The sequence below is a fragment of the Carassius gibelio genome, chromosome A11 (assembly GCF_023724105.1).
Source record: "Carassius gibelio isolate Cgi1373 ecotype wild population from Czech Republic chromosome A11, carGib1.2-hapl.c, whole genome shotgun sequence".
NCBI lineage: Eukaryota > Metazoa > Chordata > Actinopteri > Cypriniformes > Cyprinidae > Carassius > Carassius gibelio.
Window position 1 is genome coordinate 20,526,132 of NC_068381.1, and position 25,054 is coordinate 20,551,185.

Here is a 25,054-nt window from a genome sequence, read left to right on the forward strand (position 1 = left end):
GTCGCACTGATAAATTTCAAATGATACCAAACATGATGTGAATATCACTTGCATTCATGTAGAACATTATATTTAGCTATTGACCATTCTGAGTGGCATTAATTTGTCCATTAACAACTGTATTTGTGCAAGATGTTGCACTACACATAACTGTTATTGAGAATATTCTTCTGAATTAGTATTTGATGGGTGAAAATCCAATTTTAAGGTTTTAAGCTATTGCATCTGGAGGTTCTAAGGAATTTTTATGGCGGTCACAGGACACAACTATAGGAATCAGTCTCTAGATGGGTGAAGGGCAGAAACTGCATGTGGACCAATGGGATGTTAGTATGTCCTTAGTGGCTTAGTACCAGAGGTCTTCTTCTTGCCCTCTAAGAAGTGTTTGGCCATTGTCCTAGCATCTCTGTCTGATGGCAGACAGTTTCTTTCTGTTTGTCCACCAAGATCCAATCAAAACGTAGCAAACCTTTGTCCATTGTTGTGGTCAGAGAGGGGCCCCACCATAAAAATGGGCTCTGGAATGTGCTGTTCACCATATTAGAGAGCACCCTGTGTAAAAAAACAAACAAACAAAAAAACAATTAAACCTTATAAATGATTCTACTCACAAATAATAAGTAAATACGGATACATGGTAGGGTGAATGCAAATGTTTATAAGAACCTGCTGCGACAACATGCGGTTCCTTCCCTGCTTTTATCACCTAATCAGCCAGCAGTTTTCATGTACGACAATGTCACATGGCAGAATGGTTAAAGCAGTTCCATGAAGCTGAAAACATTCAAATAATGAAATGGCCGGCCCAGAGTCCAGATCTAAACCCAACTGAAAATGTATGGAAAATCTTTGGCAACAAAGCTATGGTTAAGAAACCCACTTAGTCAAACTGTGGCTGTAGATGTACTGAAGTCATTCAAAGCAAGGGCCTGTTCACTTCCTATCAGTTTTTGACTGTTGAAACCTTCAGACATTTTTGTTGTGAATTTGTTGAGATTGTGGCATGAATCTTTCTTTATGCAACAATTATTGCTGTTTTTTAAATTTTGCTCACTGTGCTTTCCACAAAATGAAGTGTTTATAATTAAAACAGAAACATTTATCTGCCAGTGGACTTAGAAAACTTATCTTAATTCAAAGAGAAAACAAGTTTTCATACCTCACTGACAGACATTAGTTCTTGTTTTAAGCACAAATTTGCTTAATTTAGTTCAATTTCTCAGAAAACAAGACTTCAACTTCATCTTAATTTTGCATCTCAAGTAAATGCATCTTAATTTATGGTAGTTTAGATATCTGAATTGGAAAACGACAAAAATACTGAGGAACACTTTATTTTTACTTTTTTATTTATTTTGCAGTGTACGCAACATTTCATTCCATGCCTTCATGAATTTGAGACTTTCTGCTCTGCTCTGATTGGAATGACTAATTACATTTTAAAACCTGCAGAACCCTGCCTTGTGCTGATTTAGAATCATTGTGCAGTATTGAGCAGCAAATTATGATCAGACAAATGATTACATTTATTATTACTATTTATTCAGTTTGTGATAAGCCTGTTTCCCAGGTGTAAGGGCGTTCCACATGTCCACCGTCTGTTGCTGGGCGATTGGATCACTACTGTAGTCCAGGAGATTTCCGTTCCACATTCCGATTCCTTTCAGACCATTTTGTGATACATAGGCAGCCTTCAGAGCAATGCTTTCAGGGTCATCATACCACACTTGATGGACCCTGCCTTCTGTGTCCTGTTAATAAAATCTTATTCATTTTAGGGAAAAGATAACATGTCTAACGTGAAACTGTCCACTTGAAAATGTTGTTTTTACAAGTGTTTTTTAGTAGGTATTAAACTTTTGATACATGCAGAACTTATACACTGATACAGTACCTTGTAATTATAATATGGAGCTCGCTGGTTCTCATCCCACAGTCTTCCTGAAATTGAGCTGTTGATCTGTTTCATCATGATGCTGTAGGGAATTTGTTTGCCAGATGCATCGCTACATGGAGCCCCTCTGAATGGCACTTTTGGAATTATACATGTTCCTTCCTGTTATACAGTAATAACAAAGAGATTGCCGAACAACATAACAGTTAAAAAAAACATAATTTATCTATTCTATTGACTACCCAACCCAACCTAATTTACATACCATTAGCTTACTCTTGTACTATAACAACGAACCAGAGATTCAGCGTTATTACTCTCTGTATTTGTGTTTAATCAAGGGTCGGATAAGCATCATAGTGCATTCCTTTTGTTTTGTTTTTTTCTCCACTTGCAGGCAATTGTTTAATGTATGTTTGTGTTAAGCACCAGCTTAATGATGGTATCTTGCCAGAAAAGCTTGGACACCCACTCTGATGAGATTCATGTGGGAAATATCCAGAAAAATAAATGAGCACACCTGCAATCCCACTAAATTTTTTATTTCAAAATTTTATTTAGTTTACATTTGCTGATCCACAGTTTGCATACATAATTATTAAGTTTGTATGTTGGATCTGGCCATAGTTGTAATAATTTGTGCAAGACTGCAGAATAGTAAGTTGTATAAGAACAGAACATGTGCAGGAGTGAGGGGAAGTATTTAAATTATGTAAAAGATAAAATGGGAAAAGATTAATTTGCGATAACAACCTGCCGGCTATAAGTTGTCCCACATACTGTAGTGTACAGCTATTTGCCACATAAATGACTACACACAAAATATGTATTTAAACTCTGAAACATTTCAAGCATATCATTTTAAATGAAGTACTGAAAATAAATGGTTTACCTTTGTGAAATTAAGGCAGCTGTAGTCGTAACCATACCATGGAACACCCATAACAAGTTTCTTTGGCTCTATGTTCATGCTGATGTATTGATCATAAGCTGAAAAACATGTCTAAACCTTAAGTGTGCATTATTATACAATGGGAGGTAACATGAAAACAGGCATTATTAATAATGTTGTGGTCTAACCAACTGTTGTTCAATTAACATAATCCAAAGAGTCTGTTAAAAAATTATATAAATATGCAGTGATGAAGGGAAGGGATATTTTGGAAATGTCATCTAGGAAGACATGTCAGATTTGACATTTGTGGCAAAGGGCAAACTATGTAGAACACCTGTTTTGAAATAAGTGCTACTCACAAGTACAAAAGCATGGGCTCAAACAAAAGTGCAAAGTAATTTTTCTAATGCCCTGCAAGATAATATTGTCAAAAACAGTGAGTTTATATTTTATCTTTTCAAGAAATCACTTACCTGTCAGTGTCTGACTGAAGGGGGCATTTGCCATGGCAATACAATCACCCCAGATCTGGCTTTGCTCATCATAGGACATAACAAACAAGAGATCGCATGAATCTGCAATGGTAAGGTAATCATAGCAACGCTTATCAATGCATTTGGGCGACCAAGCCACATCAAATGATACCTGCGATTCAAGACAAGAAGATAGTATGTCAAGGGCTTTTAAAGTAGCTATATGACACACTTTCCAGTGATATGCTGTTTTACCTGAGAGCCTGGGATCTCTGTGTGGAAGCTTTCAGTGGTTTCCTTGACAAGGGCTGTCAAAGCATAATATTCAGGGGAACTGGTCTCCACTGCCTGCTCTACGTCTATGTTTATTCCATCCATGAACTGACTCTTTGCCAACTGGACTTTTTCCTGAATCCAAGCTGTCCTATTTACTGGATCCACAATATATGAGAGTCGTACATCTCCTGTGAAAAAATCTTGATCATTGATAGTCACTATTACTACTGTTACTACCCTAAGAAACTAAATAGCAAGGCCCTGGCAATAACCCACAAAATACTAGCATCATGGTGGATTTTGCATGGGGAAGTGCCACACATGTTGTTTAGAACATGTAAAAATCTTGTTTGAGTTGAAATATAGGCTACATCATGCTTATAAAAGAGTGAAACGTTTGCTATATGTTCAGTCGAACCCTACCTTTCAGGACCACACGAGCTCCTTTAGAGTGAGCATAACACATGAGATCAGCATCATATTCTCCAAAAGCTGCAACAGTTGTCACTTTGGTCCAGTCATAAAATTTCCAAGCCTTTTTCCCAACATCAAATACAAAAACCTGGAAAATATGCATTAATTACATATATGTTCTTTAGCAGTTTTCTCTCACTATGTTAAATGTTTTTAATGTCTTTATTTGCAAGATACTATGTGATTAAACCTTACCTATAATGTGATTGTGGTTACAAATCAGTTTATTTATAAAATACTCAACAACACAGCATGTAACAGTAATTGCTGCTGATGAAATTGGTAAAATATTAAGTAAATATTAAGTGTATAGTTTTAACCTGTATGATACTCTTCTACAGTTTCTGGTCACCACTGACTCCATTGTACTTATGGAGGACAATAGGGACCATCTACTATTTGGTTATTCACATAATAATCTTAATAAAGATTAAATATATTTTGTGTTCATTGATCAGAAAGAAATATATACAGGTATGGATTAACTTCAGTGTGATTAAATGACTATATCATTTTCATTTTTGGGTGAATTATCAATTATATCAAAAAAGTTTGATATTATTAGCCACATGCATGCCATGGCATTGATAACGTGACACGTTCAAGCATAAGGTTTCCCAAAAATGGATACTAAGTAAACGATTAAATCATTTGTTTACATGTGCTCATCTGATATTTTCTAATCTAATGCAATACAATTCACAAATGTTAAGTGTGGTTTAAGTGTCTGTATTTGACATTATTAGGTGAGGCGCCATCAGCTGATCACTGGATGGGTCCAGAGTGACCGTCGCTCACCTCAAACGCCGGCTGGGATCGGACGGGTTGACAGAGTTCCTCTCGTGCACATGGGCAAACTTTGGCCCACACCTGTGCGGTCAAAGCTAGCACGAAGAGAGACACAGTAATCCACATGTTCATGCTAAAACAGATGATAAAACACTGTAATGAAGAACATAACTTCTGTCTACAAATCAACAAAACAGAAACAATACCGCCATGTGACACCACTGAAATGAAAGGGATAGATGCGAAATACACATGATACTGAACCACAAAGGGGGCGGAGTCAACTGAATCGGGCTGTTTTCATTGGTCTGATTCGGTGACATGCTTTTTATGATGTAAAACGTTACATGGTAAATAAATATATTTTATTAATGCGATTCAAACTTTGTACAATAATGCCAAATGCTTCAATCAAATTACAACATGGTACCACTCCCTCAAGACTGCCCTATCTCACCTTATTCTACTTCCTATGCAATTATTAGCCATCCACATTCAAAATAGTAATTTGAAAGGTATCTCTGTGGCAAATCGATCAATTTTAAAATGTCGAAAGGTCAGCTCCATAAATGTGAACTTTTATCCATAAAAGATTCTATTGATGCTCAAATTTGTGACATCCTAGTCAAATCAGAAGTCAAATACCTAGCTGTATACAGAAAAAAAAGAAGAGAGCATAGCTTAATTTTAAACTTATTATTATTCTCTTTATCTGACGAAAATTAAATCCCTGGTAATAGCCAGAGACAGAAGCATTTTTACAGCTCTGCACATTATAACCATAGACTGATTATATAACCAATCACATACGATTATATTTAGCTTATGAATGCAATGACCAATCAGAGGTGCTCAGATGAGTCATCGCTGTAATGCTGGTGTTTTGTATGGCGAGCATGATTTCACCAAGTACATGATCCTGGATCAACATCCTGGTTGATCCTGGAACAACATTCCAATTAGCCAATCAGAATTGAGATATAATGCGTTCAAATGTAAGTGTAAGATATTCATTTTAGAGTGTAAACAGTTTCAGTGTTTATAATGGGACATTTTGAGATAGCTTGAATTGTCTTGACTGATCATTTTATATTTTTTTTGATGATTTTGAATGATGATTAATGTAAATGTTCTTTGCTCTCTGTACAATGAAAGAGTTAATAATTCTATTGCATGTAATATTTTTTTCATGATGTGATTCTTATAAGATAAAATTAAGGTATGTAACCCTCATTATTATTATTATATCTATTTGTAGGATATTTGTTATTCTTTTACTGCATACTACTAGTAAGAAATGATAAATAAGAGACTATTTTCATACTTTTAAATTATAATACCAGTTTTGACCTTTTATGTTAGGTTTTTTTTCCATTTAAATGCACATCTGTTCTAAGCGGATTATGTCATTAAATCTTATTATCAAATTATCACATGAAGCCATATTAATAAAGCCATTTATTGCCGTGTTTATTCTGTTTGGTTTTGATAATAATGGTACGGTCACATTCACCATTGTTCATCAATTTTTCGCTTGTGAAATGCATTAATTTCAACAGGAATCTGCTAAAGTATTCAAAACAGACAACGTTTTATTTGATATTTCACAGAGACTGCTAAATTAAGTGTTTTTTTAGCAAAATGCATTTCAGATTAGGTTATTACGTTTTCTTTTATGCAGAATAAAATAATAATTATAATAAACTGACTGGTGTACTCATTTGTAAGTCACTTTGGATGAAAGCATCTGCTAAATGACTGAAAGCAAATGTAAATATATGGTTCCAGTTATTCTTCCTTTTTGTGTTTTTTATGTTTTGTAACACTTTAAATGAATAAGCGGAGGATCATTAAACCTAACCACCTAACCACGTTTTCACATGATTCCTTTAACATTACACCAAGCTACAACAACAGCTGAAGTGTGAATGGTGCTTCATGAGCCACAGTGCACCCTCTGTTGGAGAAAAAGACTTCAAGTTGTACACGCATCAGCCATTCTACTACTTTCAGTTCATTCAGCACACTGAACTTCCTCATACATGTGAACAGGGAAGTTAACTATTCTCTTAGGATTTAATGATTTTAATTATAACTTCTTGTGACATATATGACAATACTGCCTTCCTATTCATGTAAATATACTGGATTATTCTGCAAAAGTACATACATGTAAAATTTTATTGTCTTCTAAAGCTGTTAAGATAACACTCACATTTGTGTTAAGGAATAGCTCAGCCAAAAATAAAATGCTTTTATAATTTCACATGACTTTCTTTCGAACATGGAACACAACATTGATGTGAAATAATTCTTTTACAATTCTGGTGATCTGGTGACAGAGCATCTGGTGATCTGGTGATTGGTATCAGAATTTTCTTTAAAAGACATAATCTCCATGTTTTAATGTTTGTTTAACACTCCTTTAAATAATTGTTTTTATCTAAATGCATTTCTGTCATTCCTGGATCAAATTTACCACTTTTATATGTCTTTAAAATGAGCAAATCGCAATTCTCAGATGTCCAAATTTAGCAGCTTAGCAAATAAATAAGTGAATGAATTGAACTACATAAATATAGAACAGATTGCATGGCATATGGTGTAACAAGAATCTGTCCCACTTTATATTAAATATCCCTAATACTGGTGTACTTACATAGTAACTAGATGTGTATACTATGTAACCACAGTGTAAATACACATTAGTACATAGTATCTACAGCTCTAATGTTTGTGTAACTACACATATGTAATAACCCACTGAATGGTGTGTGTCAGTACAAATGTGTAACAGGACATTGGAAACTTTTTTTGGTAATGAAAAAACAAATGTGTATCAGGACTATTAGCACTTTTTGGTAAAGAAAGTGTTACACTTTATATTAGATGTATCATGTAACTACTCTGATGTTACACAGCAGTGGCCAGTAAATTAGGCTTTACATATACATTGTGGTTGGTGTCCACTTTATATTGAGGACAGTTCCTGGGAAGTTACCATGTAAGATCACAGCTATTACAGTGGTGCACCAACTCCAACTCGAGATCCAACTCCATCTCCACCACCTGAACATTATGAGCTTCACAAACCTCAGGCTAAAAAACAACTAAATGTACAGCTGTTTAAATAGTTTGCTAAAGACTATTGTTCATGTTTTTGAAGCTTGTACTATCTATCCACGAAATACAAAAAAAAAAAAAAAAATTCTAAAAAGAATTACTTCCATAAACCAATCAAAAATTCCTTATACATTATGGCCTTGGTAGCAGAGAAAGCTGGTTGGTTATATTTTGGGCCTGGTCTTTGTTTAGTAGGGACTTGGCCCAGGTTTGCCACCTTCTGCTTGGTTGTAGGAGCTGGCAGAGCTACCAGACTGGTCCTGATGGTCAATGGACTCGTAGGCATCTCTGTTTCGAGTTATCTTTGGAAAACCTGAAATTAAAAGATAAAAACAAACTGTGAAATTTTGCATTGCAATCACTCAACAGTAATTTCAGTTTGTTTTATTAAAATATATTGTGATTATAAGATACATCATAATTGTACTTGTTTTAGAAATTGCATTCTAATTGAAAAAGACTCAATGGCATTCCTCAGCTGCATAACTGGAACATCGCAACACAATCTAATGACAGTTAGTAACTGTTTTACATTTTTGCAAATTGTATGAATTCATTCCTTCATTTTTGTATGTCCCATTGGCAATTAGGGGTTTAGGGGTGATATATATATATATATATATATATATATATATATATATATATATATATATATATATATTTAGTTTGATTCTCTTCATATGAATTCTTACAAATGCATGTTTTCCATGAGATTGGGCTCAACATTCAGGCACATGTTAATGAGAGTTAAACACTTATTGCAAAACAAAAAACTTACATATTTTTTTGTACACACCATATAATTCCTGGATATCTGCCGCATATGTAATGTACACAGGTAGCACTGGAGCAATATGCTAGCCTTATCTTCTTTATTCTCCCTGAAGATTCCCTTTTGATAGATTAACTGAAGAAAACCCATCACACCTCAACAGAATACCAATGAAGAGATGGTTTCACTGTGGCATTCAGGCACAGAGGTGAATGTTCTCAATTACATTATAGGCCTGATATCTCAGGCATGAGAAAGTGCTTCTTTAAAAACAAAACATCATTCAAGAAAAAGGATCAATTTGCTATTGCTTCCATTTATTAAAACAACTTGAAAAATCAAGGGTCAATAAATAATTTCAAATAACACAGTTATCTTATATAGTGCAATAAAAACCCAGGCAAATATTGACTGGTAAGACAGTGTAGTAAATTAGCACTTCTGTGACCATTCAGGCATAAAATACTACATACAGCTAGAAAATAAAGCCTGGTTTACGTGGTGTGATCCTTAATAATGTTCTTGTAAGGTTTCAACACAGAGACCCCGCACCCAGTTTTACAACCAACCCAAAACTTTATTTTCTCTTTAACACTTTATAATAACTTACAATTTAACACATGAAACTGCCGAATTTAAGTTCCTTTATGGGAATTAAAAAGAAAAAATGCATTTGTCAACTCCAGAGGATTAACATGACCAACCAAATACTACTTCCTTTTGCTTTCAATTTCTGTCAATTTCTCAGTGAAAGTAAATCAAAGTAAATCCTAATCCCTTTATTTCAGTATAAGGGCACCTTTTACTGTATTTTAAGATCTTTTGTCAGGTGCTTAAATTCCTCACACCACAGTATTGTCATACAGAGAAATCCTTGCTTTTTTTAATCATACAGTAGATGATGTGCTCAATAGAGACAACTTAGCAAACTATTTTGAGACTATGTGACATGTTGCCGTATTATTATAATAATAATAATAATAATAATAATAATAATAATAATAATAATTTAACCATGAAAATGGAAATATACTAAATATTTTTATCCGTTTTCTGTATATCGAGTTGCAGGGGTGCATGGAGCCTAGTGTTCCGGGCCAGAGGCAAGTAAATAACCTGAATGCATGGTCAGTAAATATTTAGAATTATATAAATCCATTATGTAAGGGAAAATGCATGGCTAGTAAATTTTAAACGATTTTAATGCACAACATGAGGCCAAAAACCACCTGCTATACATTATCCCGCTTATACCATTGTCATTTCTACAAATGAAGCTGTGAGTTTATTTACTTAAACAAAAAATAAAACATCAACAGGTGTTTACATTTCCAAACAGCACAGCAGTAATGACTTTATGAACTACTTCCAAGATCGTTACTATTAGAGATAAAAGTGTAACCAAGCATCCGTCAGCTATAGTATCACATCAGATATAGATATAGATTCCCTGAGGAACAGTTCCACTCATTCTCTACTATAGGAGAGGAAGAATTGTATAAACTTGTTAAATCATCTAAACCAACAACATGCGATGCTTCCAGAAGTCATAGATCTTCTTCTGACTATTATTAATTCATCATTGTCATTAGGATATGACCCCAAAACCTTCAAACTGGCTGTCATTAAGCCTCTCATTAAAAAAACAAAACTTGACCCCAAAGAACTACAGACCGATCTCTATACCCCCTTTTCTATCCAAGCTAATAGAAAAGGTAATCCTCACAATTATATTCCTTTTTAGAGAAAAATGGTATCTGTTTGTATATCCATTCAGGATTTAGACCGTTTCATAGTACTGAGACTGCTCTCATTAGAGTTACAAATTACCTGCTCTTATCATCTGATCGTGGTTGTATCTCTCTATTAGTGCTACTTGATCTTAGTGCTGCGATCGACACTATTGACCACAAAATGCTTTTGCATAGACTAGAAAACGTTGTTGTCATTAGTGGAAGTGCATTAGCATGGTTTAAATCATACTTATCTGACCACCATCAATTCCGAGCAGTGTATGAAGAGGTATCATATCGATCACAAGAGCAGTATGGAGTACCTCAAGGCTCAGTACTAGGGCCATTACTTTCACACTTTACATGCTACCCCTAGTAGATATCATCAGGAAACATGGTTTTAGCTTTCACTGTTTGGCTGATAACATTCAACTCCATAGAAATTTGCGGCCCGACAAAACATACCAATCTGAAAAACTAACGGAATGCATAGTCAATGTAAAAAACTGGATGATAAGTGATTTCTTACTGCTAAATTCTGAAGAAAAAAAAACAGAGGTGGTAATTATTTGGACCTCCGTATGTAATAACCTAGTACACTGTCTGAGACTTGATGGCTGCTCTGTCAGTTCAGTCAGTTTGGGCTCACATTTAACAAAAACCCACCAATTCTCAACAAATAAAAATACTTCATAAGACCAATAAAAAAACATTTTTAGTGAATTGTTGGCCTACTGGAAAGTATGTTAATTTACTGTACATGTGTGAATTGTTGGTCTACTGGAAAGTATGTTAATTTACTGTACATGTACTCAATACTTGGTAGGGGCTCTTTTTGCTTTAATTACTGCCTCAATTCAGCGTGGCATGGAGGTGATCAGTTTATGGCACTGCTGAGGTGGTATGGAAGCCCAGGTATCTCTGACAGTGGTCTTCAGCTCATCTGAATTGTTTGGTCTCTTGATTCTCATCTTCCTCTTGACAATACCCCATAGATTCTCTATGGGTTTCAGGTCTGGTGAGTTTGCTGGCCAGTGAAACACACCAACACCATGGTCATTTAACAACTTTTGGTGCTTTTGGCAGTGTGGGCAGGTGCCAAATTCTGCTGGAAAATGAAATCAGCATCTTCAAAAAGCTGATCAGCAGAAGGAAGCATGAAGTGCTCCAAGATTTCTTAGTAAACGGGTGCAGTGACTTTGGTTTTCTAAAAACACAATGGACCAACACCAGCAGATGACATTGTACCCCAAATCATTACAGATTGTGGAACCTTAACACTGGACTTCAAGCAACTTGAGCTATAAGCTTCTCCACCTTTCCTCTAGACTCTAGGACCTTGGTTTCCAAATGAAATACAAAACTTGCTATCATCTGAAAAATGTACTTTGGATCACTGAGCAACAGTCCATTTCTTCTCCTTAACCCAGGTAAGACGCCTCTGATGTTGTCTGTGGTACAGGAATGCCTTAACAAGAGGAATATGACAACTGTATCCAAATTCATTGACACCACACTGTGTGTGATGGCTCTTGATGCCTGAGTCTGTCCTCCAAAAAAAAGACCATATAGGTTGTGGCGAGTGGGGCGGGGCCGAGAGGCGTGGGAACGAGGGGTGGGGCTCAGGTGTAGCTCATCTCCAATCACTACACCTGGCCTCACTCCTCGTTCCCACGCCTCTCGGCCCCGCCCCACTCGCCACATACCCCCATCGCCCCTCGCAGGCCGGGGGGTACTCCCGAGACTGCGCTCTACTCCCCCCCCCCCCTTCCCTCCGGGGGAGACCGCTCACGGGGACCTGCGGGAACCTGGGGGTAGGACAGACGAGGCGAGAGAAAAGGAGATGGAAGGAGGAGCGACAGGGACGAGAGAGGGGAGAGAGGAAACGAACAAAAAAAAAAATCCGGTTCCCAGACGCACTGCTGCTCGGCCCTCCACCGGCTGGGTGATCTCCTCCGCGGTGCCCGGCGGTGGCACTGGACGGCCCTCGGCGGACGGCACGACACTCCTCCGCCGCCCGGTGGACGGCGACGGCTCCTCCGATTTTGGGCAGCGGCAGGAGTCCCCCGTTCCCTGCCCCTCCGGATTCCGTCACGGAGGCGGCAGGCTCCGGCCCCCTGGCGAACGGCGCCGACTCCTCCGCTCCCTCACGGACGGCAGCCGCCCCTCCTTGTCGTGGGCGGTCGGCAGCGAGCTCGCCCATCCCCGGCAACTCGCTCCAGCCCACCGCCTCGAGCGTCCCTGGCGGCACATACCTCGCCAGCTCGAGGGCACCGCGGATTCACCACAGCGGCGAGGGATCTTCAGCAGCGCGTCCCTCCTTCTCCCGGGCTTCGGCACCACTGTAACGATATGCAAATCTCCATATTCATCGGGAAGAAGGAGGCGGGAACCGGCGCACAATCAAAACTCATTTTAATAATCAGAAATAAACACAAAACGGCGCGTCAGCCCCTCACGGCGACTGACGCGCACAAATAAAAGCCAAAACCTAAAATAATGTCCCAGGCCTGGTCCTCTCTCGTCCTTCACGGTCGTCGCTCCAGTTTTATATCCTTCCATCTCCTACGTGGGACTCGATACTAGCGGTGGGGCTCAGGTGTAGCTCATCTCCAATCACTACACCTGGCCTCACTCCTCGTTCCCACGCCTCTCGGCCCCGCCCCACTCGCCACATAGGTAATTTGTGCAAGCACCTTATTACAACCTATATATTCGTTTTAAAGTTAAGTGGCCTTTAGCGGGCGTAAAAATTATGACATTATCGTGTTGCGTCTGTCATCATGAAATTACGTATAACGTCATTACCAATCAAAATGCACATTTATTTAAATGCAATGTGTGGACTTTTTACACCTATCTCACAGTATTTCATACATATTTTACTAGGTGGCTTATTCATTCGAATGAACGCACCTAACCCCACCCCTAAACCTAATGCTCACAGAAATCATGCTAAATTATGATTTATTGAGCATATACATTTTACATGCACGTCCGTTCCCTATGATAGCATGATTGCATATCAAGGTATAACACAATAATCTACTAACTGAGCTACACGAAACGCAAATCAGAGTGCAAATAAAAGAGTACAAAACATTAATATGAAAACCACCTTTTGCCGATAGGGGCGCAATTGTAGTATACGCTCTGATGGGTCGTATTTCAGGGATTTTGACAAACGACCTATACAAGTGTTTTGGTTAGAGGACAGGTTGTGATGCCTTGATCCCAGCCTCAGTGCATTCCTTGTGAAGTTCTTTAAAATTCTTAAATCCAGTTTGTTTGACAATCCTTATAAGGCTGCAATTCTCTCGGTTGGTTGTGCATCTTTTTCTTCCATACTTTTTTTTTTCGTTCCACTCAACTTTCTGTTAACATGCTTGGATACAGCACTCTATGAACAGCCAGCTTATTGGCAATGATTTTTTGTGACTTACACTCCTTCCTTCTGAAGGGTTCAATGATTGTCAGAGACCATTCTGAAGGCTCAGGAAACTTTTGCAGGTTTTTTGAGTTGATTAGCTGATTGGCATGTCATCATATTCTAATTTGTTGAGATAGTGAATTGGTGGGTTTTTGTTAAATGTGACCCAAAATCATAATAATACCAAAGACTTCAACTACTACAATCTGTGTGCATTGAATTTATTTAATACGAATTGAATTACTGAAATAAATGAACTTTTCCTCGACATTCTAATTTATTGAGAAGCACCTGTACACCTAAATTACGACCTATGAACTCAATGCCACATGCAGAAACGTTAATTTGTCCAAAATGCAGCAGCTAGAGTTCTTACGAGAACCAGGAAGTATGACCATATTAGCCTGGTTCTGTCAACACTGCACTGGTTCCATATTAAACATTGTATAGATAAAATCTTGCTTATTACTTATAAAGCCCTAAATGGTTTAGCACCTCAGTATTTGAATGAGCTCTTATTGCATTACAATCCTTCATGTCTACTGCTTTCTTAAAACTCTGGCAATTTGATAATACAGTACCTAGAATTTCAAAATCTACTGCAGGTTACAGATCCTTTTGAGATTGAGCGCCAAAACTCTGTAATAACCTACCTAATATTGTTTGGGAAGCATACACACTCTGTCAGTTGAAATCTAGATTAAAGATCCACGTCTTCAACCTGGCTTACACATAACACATATTTCTAATATTAAAATCTGTTAAAGGATTTCTAGGCTGCATTAATTGTGACAACTGGAACTGGGAACACTTTCAAAAAGAGACAATGTAATTGCTTCATCGTTAGAAGAATGGCATCTATGCTAATATTAGTGGTTACTGCAGGTACCCGGATCCAGTATGTAGCCAGCCCAGATGGTGGATCAGCAACTAGAGAGGACCTCTACAGCCCTGAGTGTCAGCGGGGACCAGGACAACTAGATGCACCTCAGAGACAGATCCCCATTATAGACCTTGTCTCCTAGATGGTCACCAGGAGAAGACCACAAGAAGCAGATGAGTCCTCTGGACAATGTGACTTTGCTGAAGCCTGGAATTTAACTACTCGTTTGGTCTGGCCAGCAAATTTTGTATCTAGTCATTTTGTTTTGTGTGTTGTATTGAGTCGTAGTTGTTTAGCTCCATAGAGCTAATAAACATTAGTGTACATTAAAACCTTCTTGTCTCTGCCCTTCCTGGTAGCAAACCTGTGTGTCTAAAATCTGTTAAGTGGTTAGTTCCCCTCACTTTAAAGGGGTGGCGTAGTCAGCATTAATGCATCACCTTAGGGTTTTGGTACTCCTGCTGTATTATTCTCCTCCCGTTCTGCTACACTTAGTAGGGGACACTTAATATCCAGCGATATCATCGACTTGATTGCACAGATCCTATTTAAACTGAACTGATCACTGAATTTAATGAAGAACTGTCTTTAACTTAAAGTTGAGTGTTTACTATTGTTATTTTGCATTATTGACACTATTTTCATATGTAATACTGTAAAGTGCTTTGACACAATCATTATTGTTAAAGCACTATATAAATAAAGGTGACTTAAACAGTGATTTATACATCGTTTTTTTGCAGAGGAATATAATGTAGTGATCCAGTGTATATAACTCTATTTTATTAAAAGTTGCAGAGCAATGTGTCTGTGCTCCTGAATGTTTCTCTGTGTGCGTGATGCGATCTATGATCTCTTTCTCTCTAAATTCTGTAATTTTCTGCGTATGAAAACAGAATTGATGATTCTACTGAAACCTCATGTAAACACACAGACACACAAACACACACACACACAGAGTAAACAAATGTAATGAACATCAAGAAAAAAGAATGCACAAAGAACGAAAAAACACTTACACAAGACATTAGAATGCAGGAAATAATATGAAGTGCTAAAAAACATAAATATCAAGAAGTAATGTGAAGAAGATAAGAAGATGAAAATGAGTCAACATAAAATACACCACGGCAGCTCAGGGATGGCAACTTCCTGTTTTAGAGGAAGCTGAACAGGACTGCAGGAGGAAAAGGAAGGAAGGTTCAGTAGCGACGGCTGAGCAGTGTGCTATCAGCACTATCTGTGGTGCAGCGACTGTCCACGGAGGTTTCCAGGTCTGAGAGACAGATACAGAAGACAACAGCAAGCAGGGCAGTAAATGAAGACAGGAAGTCAAGACAGATTATGAAGGACAGGAACATACACAATGATGATAAATAAATGATGAACACACAAAATAGGCCTGGATTTTACACACACCTTTCTAATGCTGATAGGTGGAGATAACATGACCAATCAAATACTGCTTCCTTTATCTCGGTAACACTCTATTATTGGATATTCATTTGTGGATTAAAAGAATAACGGCAGACTGCATTTCCCTTATTGGGAATCTCTTGTTTACTCTGATACTGAAGCCTGATTTCTCCATGTTTGTGTAGCTGCACAAACCAATGGCACTTCAACCGCCAAAAGGGGAGGAGCCAACCTGTATATCCCTGTGTTCTTTCCAAATGGCTCATCCCTATGCCCTAATCCCTTCAAAGGTTTTACCCTCTGGAGTGAGAGCTAGGAAGGAATGAAGGGTGTAGGGGTAAAAAAACTATATATTTTTTTTTGGGAATGCACTTCGTCACCTTAAGGAGGCACAGGCGTAGACATGGGTTTCAGCTGTCACATTCCTTGTGTCAAGCCACTCTTGAACAACAGACAGCGTCAGAAGTGTCTCGCTTCAAAAAGGAGATGCAGTTTTCATTTTCCAACAGGACTTGGCCCCTGCACACAGTGCCAAAGCTTCCAGTACCTGGTTTAAGGACCATGGTATCCCTGTTCTTAATTGGCCAGCAAACTCGACTGACCTTAACCCCATAGAAAATCTATGGAGTATTGTGAAGAGGAAGATGCGATATGCCAGACTCAACAATGCAGAAGAGCTGAAGGCCACTATCAGAGCAACCTGGGCTCTCATAACACCTGAGCAGTGCCACAGTCTGATCGACTTCATGCCACACCGCATTGCTGCAGTAATTCAGGCAAAAGGAGCCCCAACTAAGTATTGAGTGCTGTACATGCTCATACTTATAATTTTCATACTTTTTAGTGGGCCAAGATTTCTAAAAATCCTTTCTTTGTATTGGTCTTAAGCAGTGTTGAGGGTAACGAGTTACAAAGTAATGAATTAGAGTAACTATATTACTTTTTTGGGTAACGAAGTAATGTAACGCATTACACTAATAATATTGGTAACTACACTACTTTACTAGACTATAGGAGTGCGCTTTCCTGTGTTATACATGCCGTGTTTGCCTGTGTGTAAAGTTTTGGGCCGGGTTTCCCGATAACGACTGATCTTAATGCTTAAGAGTGTTTTCTACGAGTAATTTTACAATCGTTCATTATTGTTTGACGTGCGTTTCCCAACATTGCACGTAAAGCAATCGCACAGCTGTGCTTTAACTTTCAACTGGTGCATGCGAAAAGTTAACTTATAAGTTAACTAACTTAACTTCCAGTCTGTGTTGTGCATATCGGTCTGGCTGCGGTGCCTTCTGCAAACGCAGTTAAAGTTAAGGTGATGAGTAGACTGAAGTTGGACTCAGGTGGTTGTGATGTGGGATGTGTTTCCCATACATTTATTTATTTTTGGAGACTCACTACGATTTTAAAACTAAACCATTTTCCAAAAGGCTTTGTTTACAGCTGTTATTGGGGAAACCTCTATTTCTCGCGCTTTAAAGCATCTCCTGCTTAACATTTCTTCCATGTTTTATTTTTAATAGTAAATCCCCTCTGTTTACCAAAAAATAAAGCTTGCTTAATTTTCAATAATTAAAAGAACATCTAAATTAATGTTTTATGCCTTCATTTGATAACCAGAAAAACGTAAATACACAACAGAATTTTTTGAGGGAATTTTTTTTTTAATAAGGCTATTTTAAGAAAAAATTATAAATGAAGTTGTTTTATGCATTTAAATAATGACACATGCTAAAAAAAAAATCTAACATATGGTTTAGGGCCCTAAATTTTTTTTTTACTTTTAATAAATTGCTGTGAAAATGTATAAATTAATTAGACATGCTTTTTGATTAATAAAATTAAATGTAACCATTAAAAAGGAGTTGAGAAAAAAATAAAACAGAAAACAGAATTAGTAATAGGTAGTGTAATAAGTAGTGAATAAGTAATAAGTAGTGAAGTTACTTTTCAAATGCAGTAACTAGTAAAGTAATCCCATTACAATTTACAGAAGTAACTAGTAACTAGTAACTAATAAAAAAAATCAGTAACTACCCCAAAACTGATCTTAAGTTAAATTCTAATTTTCTGAGATACTGAATTTGGGATTTCCCTTTGTTGTCGGTTATAATCATCAAAATTAAAAGAAATAAACACTTGAAATATATCAGTCTGTGTGTAATGAATGACTATAATATACAAGTTTCACTTTTTAAATGGAATTAGTGAAATAAATCAACTTATTATATGACCAGCACCTGTATTTTTGTTGGAGTACAATTTAGATTTGACCATAATAATGTACCATATAAATATGACAGTAGTATAGAAAAATACTATACATGCATTTATCGGTTAAGTCAAACTCTGTGAAACCAAACAACTTCCCTGTGCAAAGGATCATGGGGGCCAGAAGTGTCCATCAGTTTATACCCTTTAAAATCCTTCATTCAGAAGGGCCCTTTATAATGGCCAGTTTTGATCACTGAGTCTCTGCTTCTCTGCTCGTGGATCTTAAAGCGAGCTGATCCACATTCTGCAGGACTACCTCAGCTCTGGCCAGGCTGGCTCAGAGCTTCACACGATGGTGGTGCTTCACGTGTTCCAGGCCTAACTTCTCCACACCATGGTCCAGCCAGAGTTCTGATGCTTTTAAGCCCCTTTCACACTGCCATTCCGGCAAATACAGGGGTAAAGTGTTCCTGTAATTGTTCCCTGGTCGCTAGATTTGGCACTTTCACACTGCCAGTGATGACCCGGTATATGTGCGTGCTTTCACACACAACGCTTGAAGATCCCGTAACGACACGTGACATCAGCGCGTGACGTGTAATGTACGAGTCGACAACGCTTGGCACATTATACTTTCACTGAAGCAAGCAAACAATCTCTGCGTCAGCGCGGAAAGTGAGGAACTAACTGATCTCTGCTTCATTACAGTTTGCACATATGTTTTCGTCGTGAATGTTGATCTTCCTTCAAAACAGCCGGTAAAAAAGTCGCGCGATAACGCGCGTCATCACTTCGATACGGAATTAGATCTGGCTTTTGTTCACACAGCGCTCGTTCCGGATCGATTACCGCAATGTTACTATGTCCCCGACCCGGGTTCGATTCGGTAATCAATTCCGGGATGTGGTTGCTTTCACACAGAAGGCGACCAGGCAATGTTACGGGAATATTGCGGGTCCGACGTGCAGTGTGAAAGGGGCTTTAGAGAGCTACACAAAGGGACTGACCTAGCTCTACGCATTACTAAGGCCACTGTGCAGGCAATCACCAAGGCCATGGCCAATCTGGTGGTGCTGGAGCACCACCTTTGGCTTAATTAATTTTCTATGGGTACAAGGCAAACTCCTCTCAATGAGAGAAGTTCATATGCAGGCAGATCTACAAGATGTTTTATGGTCAGTCTTTGCTGACTGGTGAACAGCATGGAAAGAGGACTCATCATCTTGTGATGTGTCTCACATGTTAACCTTGCTACAAGAGCTGATAGATAAAGGCTGCAACCCTTCCACGCTCAAATTATATGTGACAGCCACCGCGGTGAATCATTCAAACCATGGCTGCCCAATCAGTCAGAAGAAACAATTTAGTCTTTAAGTTTCTGAGGAGAGCTCAGAGACTGAGCCCACCTCGTCCTCATACTATGTCAACTTGGGACATGTCTATAGTCCCCAGGGCCCTACAGGACCCTTGCTTTGAGCAGCTCCAGTTGGCTGACTTGTGGCCCCTGTCAAGTCAGTGCTTCCTGTCTTGAGTTTGGGCCTAACGACTGTAGATTCTTCCTCATACTGAGTAAAAGCTATATGCAGAAAGTGCTCTCCCCTCTGTTAGAGCACAAGTCAACACTAGTGGTTGACCGATATATCGGCCGATATTTGACATTTTTTTCAAATATAATCATCGGCTGATAAGTTTTTCTGCTTGGCCGATGTGTTTGAGGTGGGACTTTTATTTTGATGACATTGAGAACACAGAACACAGTTCACAATCTCCCTCTTGTTCTCTGTCACAGTTAACAGTTCAGTCTACTATGGATAGAAGTGTGTCTAATAATTGGTTACAGTGTTAACTTCCATTTGAATTATATTTTTATTAAATATTTATTTATTTGTGAAAATTACTTTGTCATCTAAAGTATGTTTATTTTACACCTTTATCTTTTATTCCATTGTCAAATGATTTCAAATTTTCAATAAATGGGGTCCCACTTTATATTAGGTGGCTTTAACTACTATGTACTTACATAAAAAATAAGTACAATGTACTTATTGTGTTCATATTGTATTGTAAAACACTTTTGCTGCTATTGAGCTGGGATAGGGGTACGGTCAGGGAGAGGGTTGGAGGTATGGGTAAGTTTAAGGGTGTGTTTAGGTGTAAAGTATGGGTCAACAGTTTAATTATCAATGTAATTACTGAAATTAAATACAGATGTAATTACAAGTAGGTTTTTTTTTTAAATATAAGTACAATGTAAAAACATGTATGTACACAATAAGTACATTGTACTAAATTATTAATTAAAATGTAAGTACATAGTAGTTAAGGCCACTTAATATAAAGTGGGTCCAAATGGCTGCCCACTGCTCTGGGAGTGTGTTCACGGTTTGTATGTGTTCACTGCTGTGTGTGTGCACTTTGCATGGGTTAATTGCAGAGCATGAATTCTGAGTATGGGTCAGCATACTGGTCTGTATGTCACATCACTTTCACTTTCACTTCTATTGGCCCCCCTGCTTTCCAAGATATCAGCATCGGCTGTCAAAAAAACAATATCGGTCGACCACTAGTCATCACTCTTCTGGCTCCTCAATTCAGATGGTAAGCAGGGTCCCAATCCACTCTACCCGGTTCGGACTGTATGTTAAGCACTCGAGCCTGTTTAGACACTCAGAGCAGCACTTTGTGTGCTTCGGAGGCCACTCTAAAGGGCTTCTGGGTGCAAAGCAGAGACAGGATAGTGGATTCTATAGCCATGGCTTACGCTTCAGCAGGCTTGCAGTGCTCTATGGGTTTGAGGGCCCACTCCACCAAAGGAATGGCCACCTTCTGAGCTTGGTCCAGCAGGATTTCTATTGGTGATATTTGTGCAGCCACTGGCTGGTTGTTGCCATGTACCTTTACCAGGTTTTAGAACTTAGATATCCCTGCCCTGCAGACACATATTATGTCTGCTTAAATCTAACTTATCACCCTATAAATGAAAAGGGTTATTTTATGTACAGTAGTCCTCAGCCTAAATGGCTTGGGATTATTATTGGCTCATGCTTACAGGAGTCCTCAGTAAGAGTGCTCCAGGGCTCAAGATGTTATGTCCATATTTGTATCATACTGTAATCATTCAAGTAGTCTATGATATCCAACAACAACAAAACACATGTAATTTTTGTGCAACAAATGCAAGTTTTTTAGGCTTTTTTTTTACTATCATTCAATATGTCGGACTTGGTTAATAAAAGACCTTGATAAATAATCCTTAAACTATATAAATGGATTAAGATCTCAACAAAACAGCTAAAATACAGAGAATAAGAAATTAACAGAATTAGTCGAAACTGGCCTGATTCCCTAAAAAAGTGAAGGTGAAGTGAACTTTAGGCCCAAGCCTTGTTTTTCAGACTGCAGAGGTCAGTCAAGCTGTCTGTCTTGTCTTTTGTGTGGGCCGCTCTGTCAGAGACATCTGCCTTGAGTACAGCCCTAAAACTCAATTACCCACTCCTCTTTTTATTCATTTTGCTTGCAATTTTGAGTGAAATGCTCTGCTTGTGCTCCACAATCAGTGGCTTATTAATTATAATGCATAAATAGTCTCAATAATGCTTTAAACAAACCAAAGCAAACAATGCTGGCATTTTAACCTCACAGAAAGACTTTCACATGCATCAGAAAGCACTCTGAACCAAACTTAATCAATCACCCATTATTCTTTCTCTCCCAGGCCTTTGGTCACCCACTTACCAAAGTTGACATTGTATTCGCCACCTCGCTCACGGTACATTTGGTAGACAAAGAAACAGGAAACAGGTTTGAGCAGCAGGTTCAGGATAGCCATGCCCCCACAAAAGCGGAACAAGTCAGTTTTTCCCCTTTCAGCATTCGCATAGTACAGCCCAAAATGAACAATATCAGTCAGGATGGTCACTGCCAAGCCAATCAAGAACTAAATGAAGGAGAGTAGAAATCAAATATTAGTATAACAAATAGACTATCTACAAACACATAAGAAGGTCAAAAAATAATCTCATCATGCTCATGGTCCATCTTATAAAATCTAATTTGATTGGCTGGCTTTAGACAACTTCCAGGAGTTGGACACAGAGATTTTTATTACACATTACACACATTACACAATCTATTTCAGATAAACAACTCTAAATGGCACACAAAACCAAACAAACTGTAATTTCGTGCTTTACATGTCAGTCAGATGCTCTTTTTCTGTCTAAGAAGGTGGTTTATACCAACAGGTAACTGTAATTTGGGCCAGACCTTATAGTCAAAATTCTGGCTATGCAAGAATCAATCTGTAGATTTCCAATCTATCATCAATATTGAATTTTGTCTTTATAAGCCTTCATGCCCTAAAAATCAAGTTAATCTTGGATGAAGAAAGTCACACCTACCATTAATACAGCATCTATGGAGTCTCTTTGTGCAATGGCCCACACTCCCACTGCAAGAACACTCATGTTCCCCAACGCATAAGAAGTAGGAAGCCAGGGAAACGAACATGCCCTGCATACAAACATACATGTAAAATAAGTGTAAAACATTATCCATACATAAATGTTATAATATGCAATGTTTCTACAGTCAGAGCACTCAAGCTTCAAGTACCAACTAAATGCAAAGAATATTTGTGCATAGATTCAGCTGCTACTACATGAAATGTACAACACTAACTGAGAGAAGAGATCAAATAATTTATTTTTTATACAATACAATATGAACATGGCTTTAGATGTTATACACATACATTTAAAGGCTTGGATTTTCTAGTCTGAAGAAGAATTTCCATTTCTGCTGAACTAAGAACTGGATAATAAAGTTTTGCTAATGGTGAAATTCCTCAGGTTAGTGTGGGAAAACACAAACGAGAAATGCAAAAGGACCATAACTCTCACCAGAGTGTCAGTAACCAGTGAGCCAACACGATGGCCTGCAGAGAAAAAACACACACACAAACACACACACAGACACATTCACACACAGTGCAGCTCATGAGTAAATGTAAAAATATGTTCTCTACACATAGGCCGTGAATCAAACCCAGTAAGTATTTAGTCATGGGCCTTTTTGGGCTTACATGCTGAAAATTGTTGCTGCACCTATGATCTGGGCATCTCTAAAATTCACAGTGCCCAAAACAAATATAAATATATTTAATATTCCGCTCTCTTTATTACATAAATGTAATAAATGCAATGTGTTTCATATGATGAGCATATGAACCCATACAAAAGAACAATTCTGTCCCAAATGAAGAAAATGTATTTACAGCACTACTATATCAACTCAGAATCTTACTGGTTTCTGGTTATAATAATAAGATATTAATAAAGCACAACTGAGGAAATAATGTAACAAAACTGACAAAAAAGTTGCTTTAATGGATAATAGATAATAGGTAATAAGCAATAGATAATTAAGTTAATAATAAATTATCTAACAAAATTTATGTTTCCTGTATCATAAAGTGTAGAAATATTATAAATAAAACAACAATGACCTTTTTTATCTTTAAGATTTTGATGGATCATTTAGCAATGGATTTCTTTTTATATCAGTGTACTCACTGTACAACGCACAAACTAAACGAAACATAATGAGACATGGATACATTACCTTGAGATTTATGGCTGGTATTTCCATAGTTTCACTGCTCCTTTATGATTTAGTGTCCCTCTGTAGTTTTCAGTATTTCTCAAAGGAAGCCTCAAACACTTTCATCATAACTGTGTAACAGAAGTTTGCCAAGCTCTCTGAAGTGACTGCAAACATAAACCATGTGACACCAGCCTGACCAGAGCCATGTGACTTCACTTCCCACAACTTATTACTCAATCTGGACATATCAGAGCATAATAGTTTTCTAGATTTACCCTGGTACATATTTACAATCAAATCTTGTTTTCTGAAAGCTATAGGATAGATCAAGGCTTCAAATCAAAATTTGAAATGTAAATAACTATCTCAATGCAGAAAAGGGTTATACTGTTTCCAACCATCCATAGGTTTTTTTTTTTTTTTTTTTTTTTTTTTTTACTTTTCCTTTATGTATTCTGTCATTGGGTATGTTGTTTGGCTCTAGAAAAATATCAATGTATCTAAGAGTTTAGACAGGTTATTCTTCATCATTTTGTTATTTTAATACACAGTCCTTAAAGACTTGTCATAGGAGAAACAAACTAAATAAATTCCACATACCTCTTGGTTCATTCATAACTAAATAGAATATAGCCTGTGCCCATAAATTATTTGTTAAATGCTCCTACAAGCAAACGCACACACACACACACACACACACACACACACTTATGAACATGAAATTACTAAATATAATAAAGCCAAATTTGACAGCTCATGCTGCTGGTCCAATTAGCCAGCTGTGGTCCAACACCTGGGACAGTTCATTGGAAGCATATGACACTAAGTCTGACGAACAGCTCAGATCTGCTCAGTTAGCATAGAGGAACCAAAAGCTACTTTGCAAGGTTTTCACGTCATGTGGGAAATTAGTTACTTTGTTGTTTGAGAGTCTGGCAGAAAGGTTCATCTTCCTGTTTGACCTCTTATATATATATATATATATATATATATATATATATATATATATATATATATATATATATATATATATATATATATATATCACAAATTACAGTATTATGATACATATAAGTTG

General features: G+C 37.6%; 2 protein-coding genes across 2 annotated transcripts; both read right to left on the reverse strand.

The window, feature by feature from the left end:
* Positions 1–1,335: 1,335 nt before the first annotated feature.
* ctbs (chitobiase, di-N-acetyl-) lies at positions 1,336–5,044 on the reverse strand. The gene is made up of 7 exons (XM_052610378.1): positions 4,811–5,044; positions 3,962–4,100; positions 3,518–3,726; positions 3,263–3,434; positions 2,787–2,884; positions 1,895–2,056; positions 1,336–1,751 (listed from the first exon to the last, which is right to left on the reverse strand). The coding sequence occupies exons 1-7, from the start codon at positions 4,931–4,933 to the stop codon at positions 1,536–1,538; spliced, it is 1,119 nt and encodes a 372-aa protein (XP_052466338.1). The 5' UTR covers positions 4,934–5,044; the 3' UTR covers positions 1,336–1,535.
* A 1,920-nt stretch (positions 5,045–6,964) lies between these two features.
* On the reverse strand, positions 6,965–24,154 carry agtrap (angiotensin II receptor-associated protein). Its single transcript, XM_052610381.1, has 5 exons — positions 23,995–24,154; positions 23,274–23,308; positions 22,773–22,884; positions 22,108–22,309; positions 6,965–8,237 (listed from the first exon to the last, which is right to left on the reverse strand). The coding sequence occupies exons 1-5, from the start codon at positions 24,019–24,021 to the stop codon at positions 8,113–8,115; spliced, it is 501 nt and encodes a 166-aa protein (XP_052466341.1). The 5' UTR covers positions 24,022–24,154; the 3' UTR covers positions 6,965–8,112.
* Between the last annotated feature and the right edge of the window lie 900 nt (positions 24,155–25,054).

Excerpts from the sequence above, each read along its gene's own strand:
- ctbs (XM_052610378.1), bottom strand. The coding sequence starts at position 4,933 with ATGAACATGTGGATTACTGTGTCTCTCTTCGTGCTAGCTTTGACCGCA. Across the intron at positions 2,885-3,262 it reads CTTCAGTCAGACACTGACAG|CTTATGATCAATACATCAGC; the intron begins GTAAGTGATTTC and ends CATGTTTTTCAG. Across the intron at positions 2,057-2,786 it reads GCTGCCTTAATTTCACAAAG|GAAGGAACATGTATAATTCC; the intron begins GTAAACCATTTA and ends ACTGTATAACAG.
- agtrap (XM_052610381.1), bottom strand. The coding sequence starts at position 24,021 with ATGGAAATACCAGCCATAAATCTCAAG. Across the intron at positions 23,309-23,994 it reads TACCAGCCATAAATCTCAAG|GCCATCGTGTTGGCTCACTG; the intron begins GTAATGTATCCA and ends TTTTCTCTGCAG. Across the intron at positions 8,238-22,107 it reads CGAATACAATGTCAACTTTG|GTTTTCCAAAGATAACTCGA; the intron begins GTAAGTGGGTGA and ends TTTTAATTTCAG.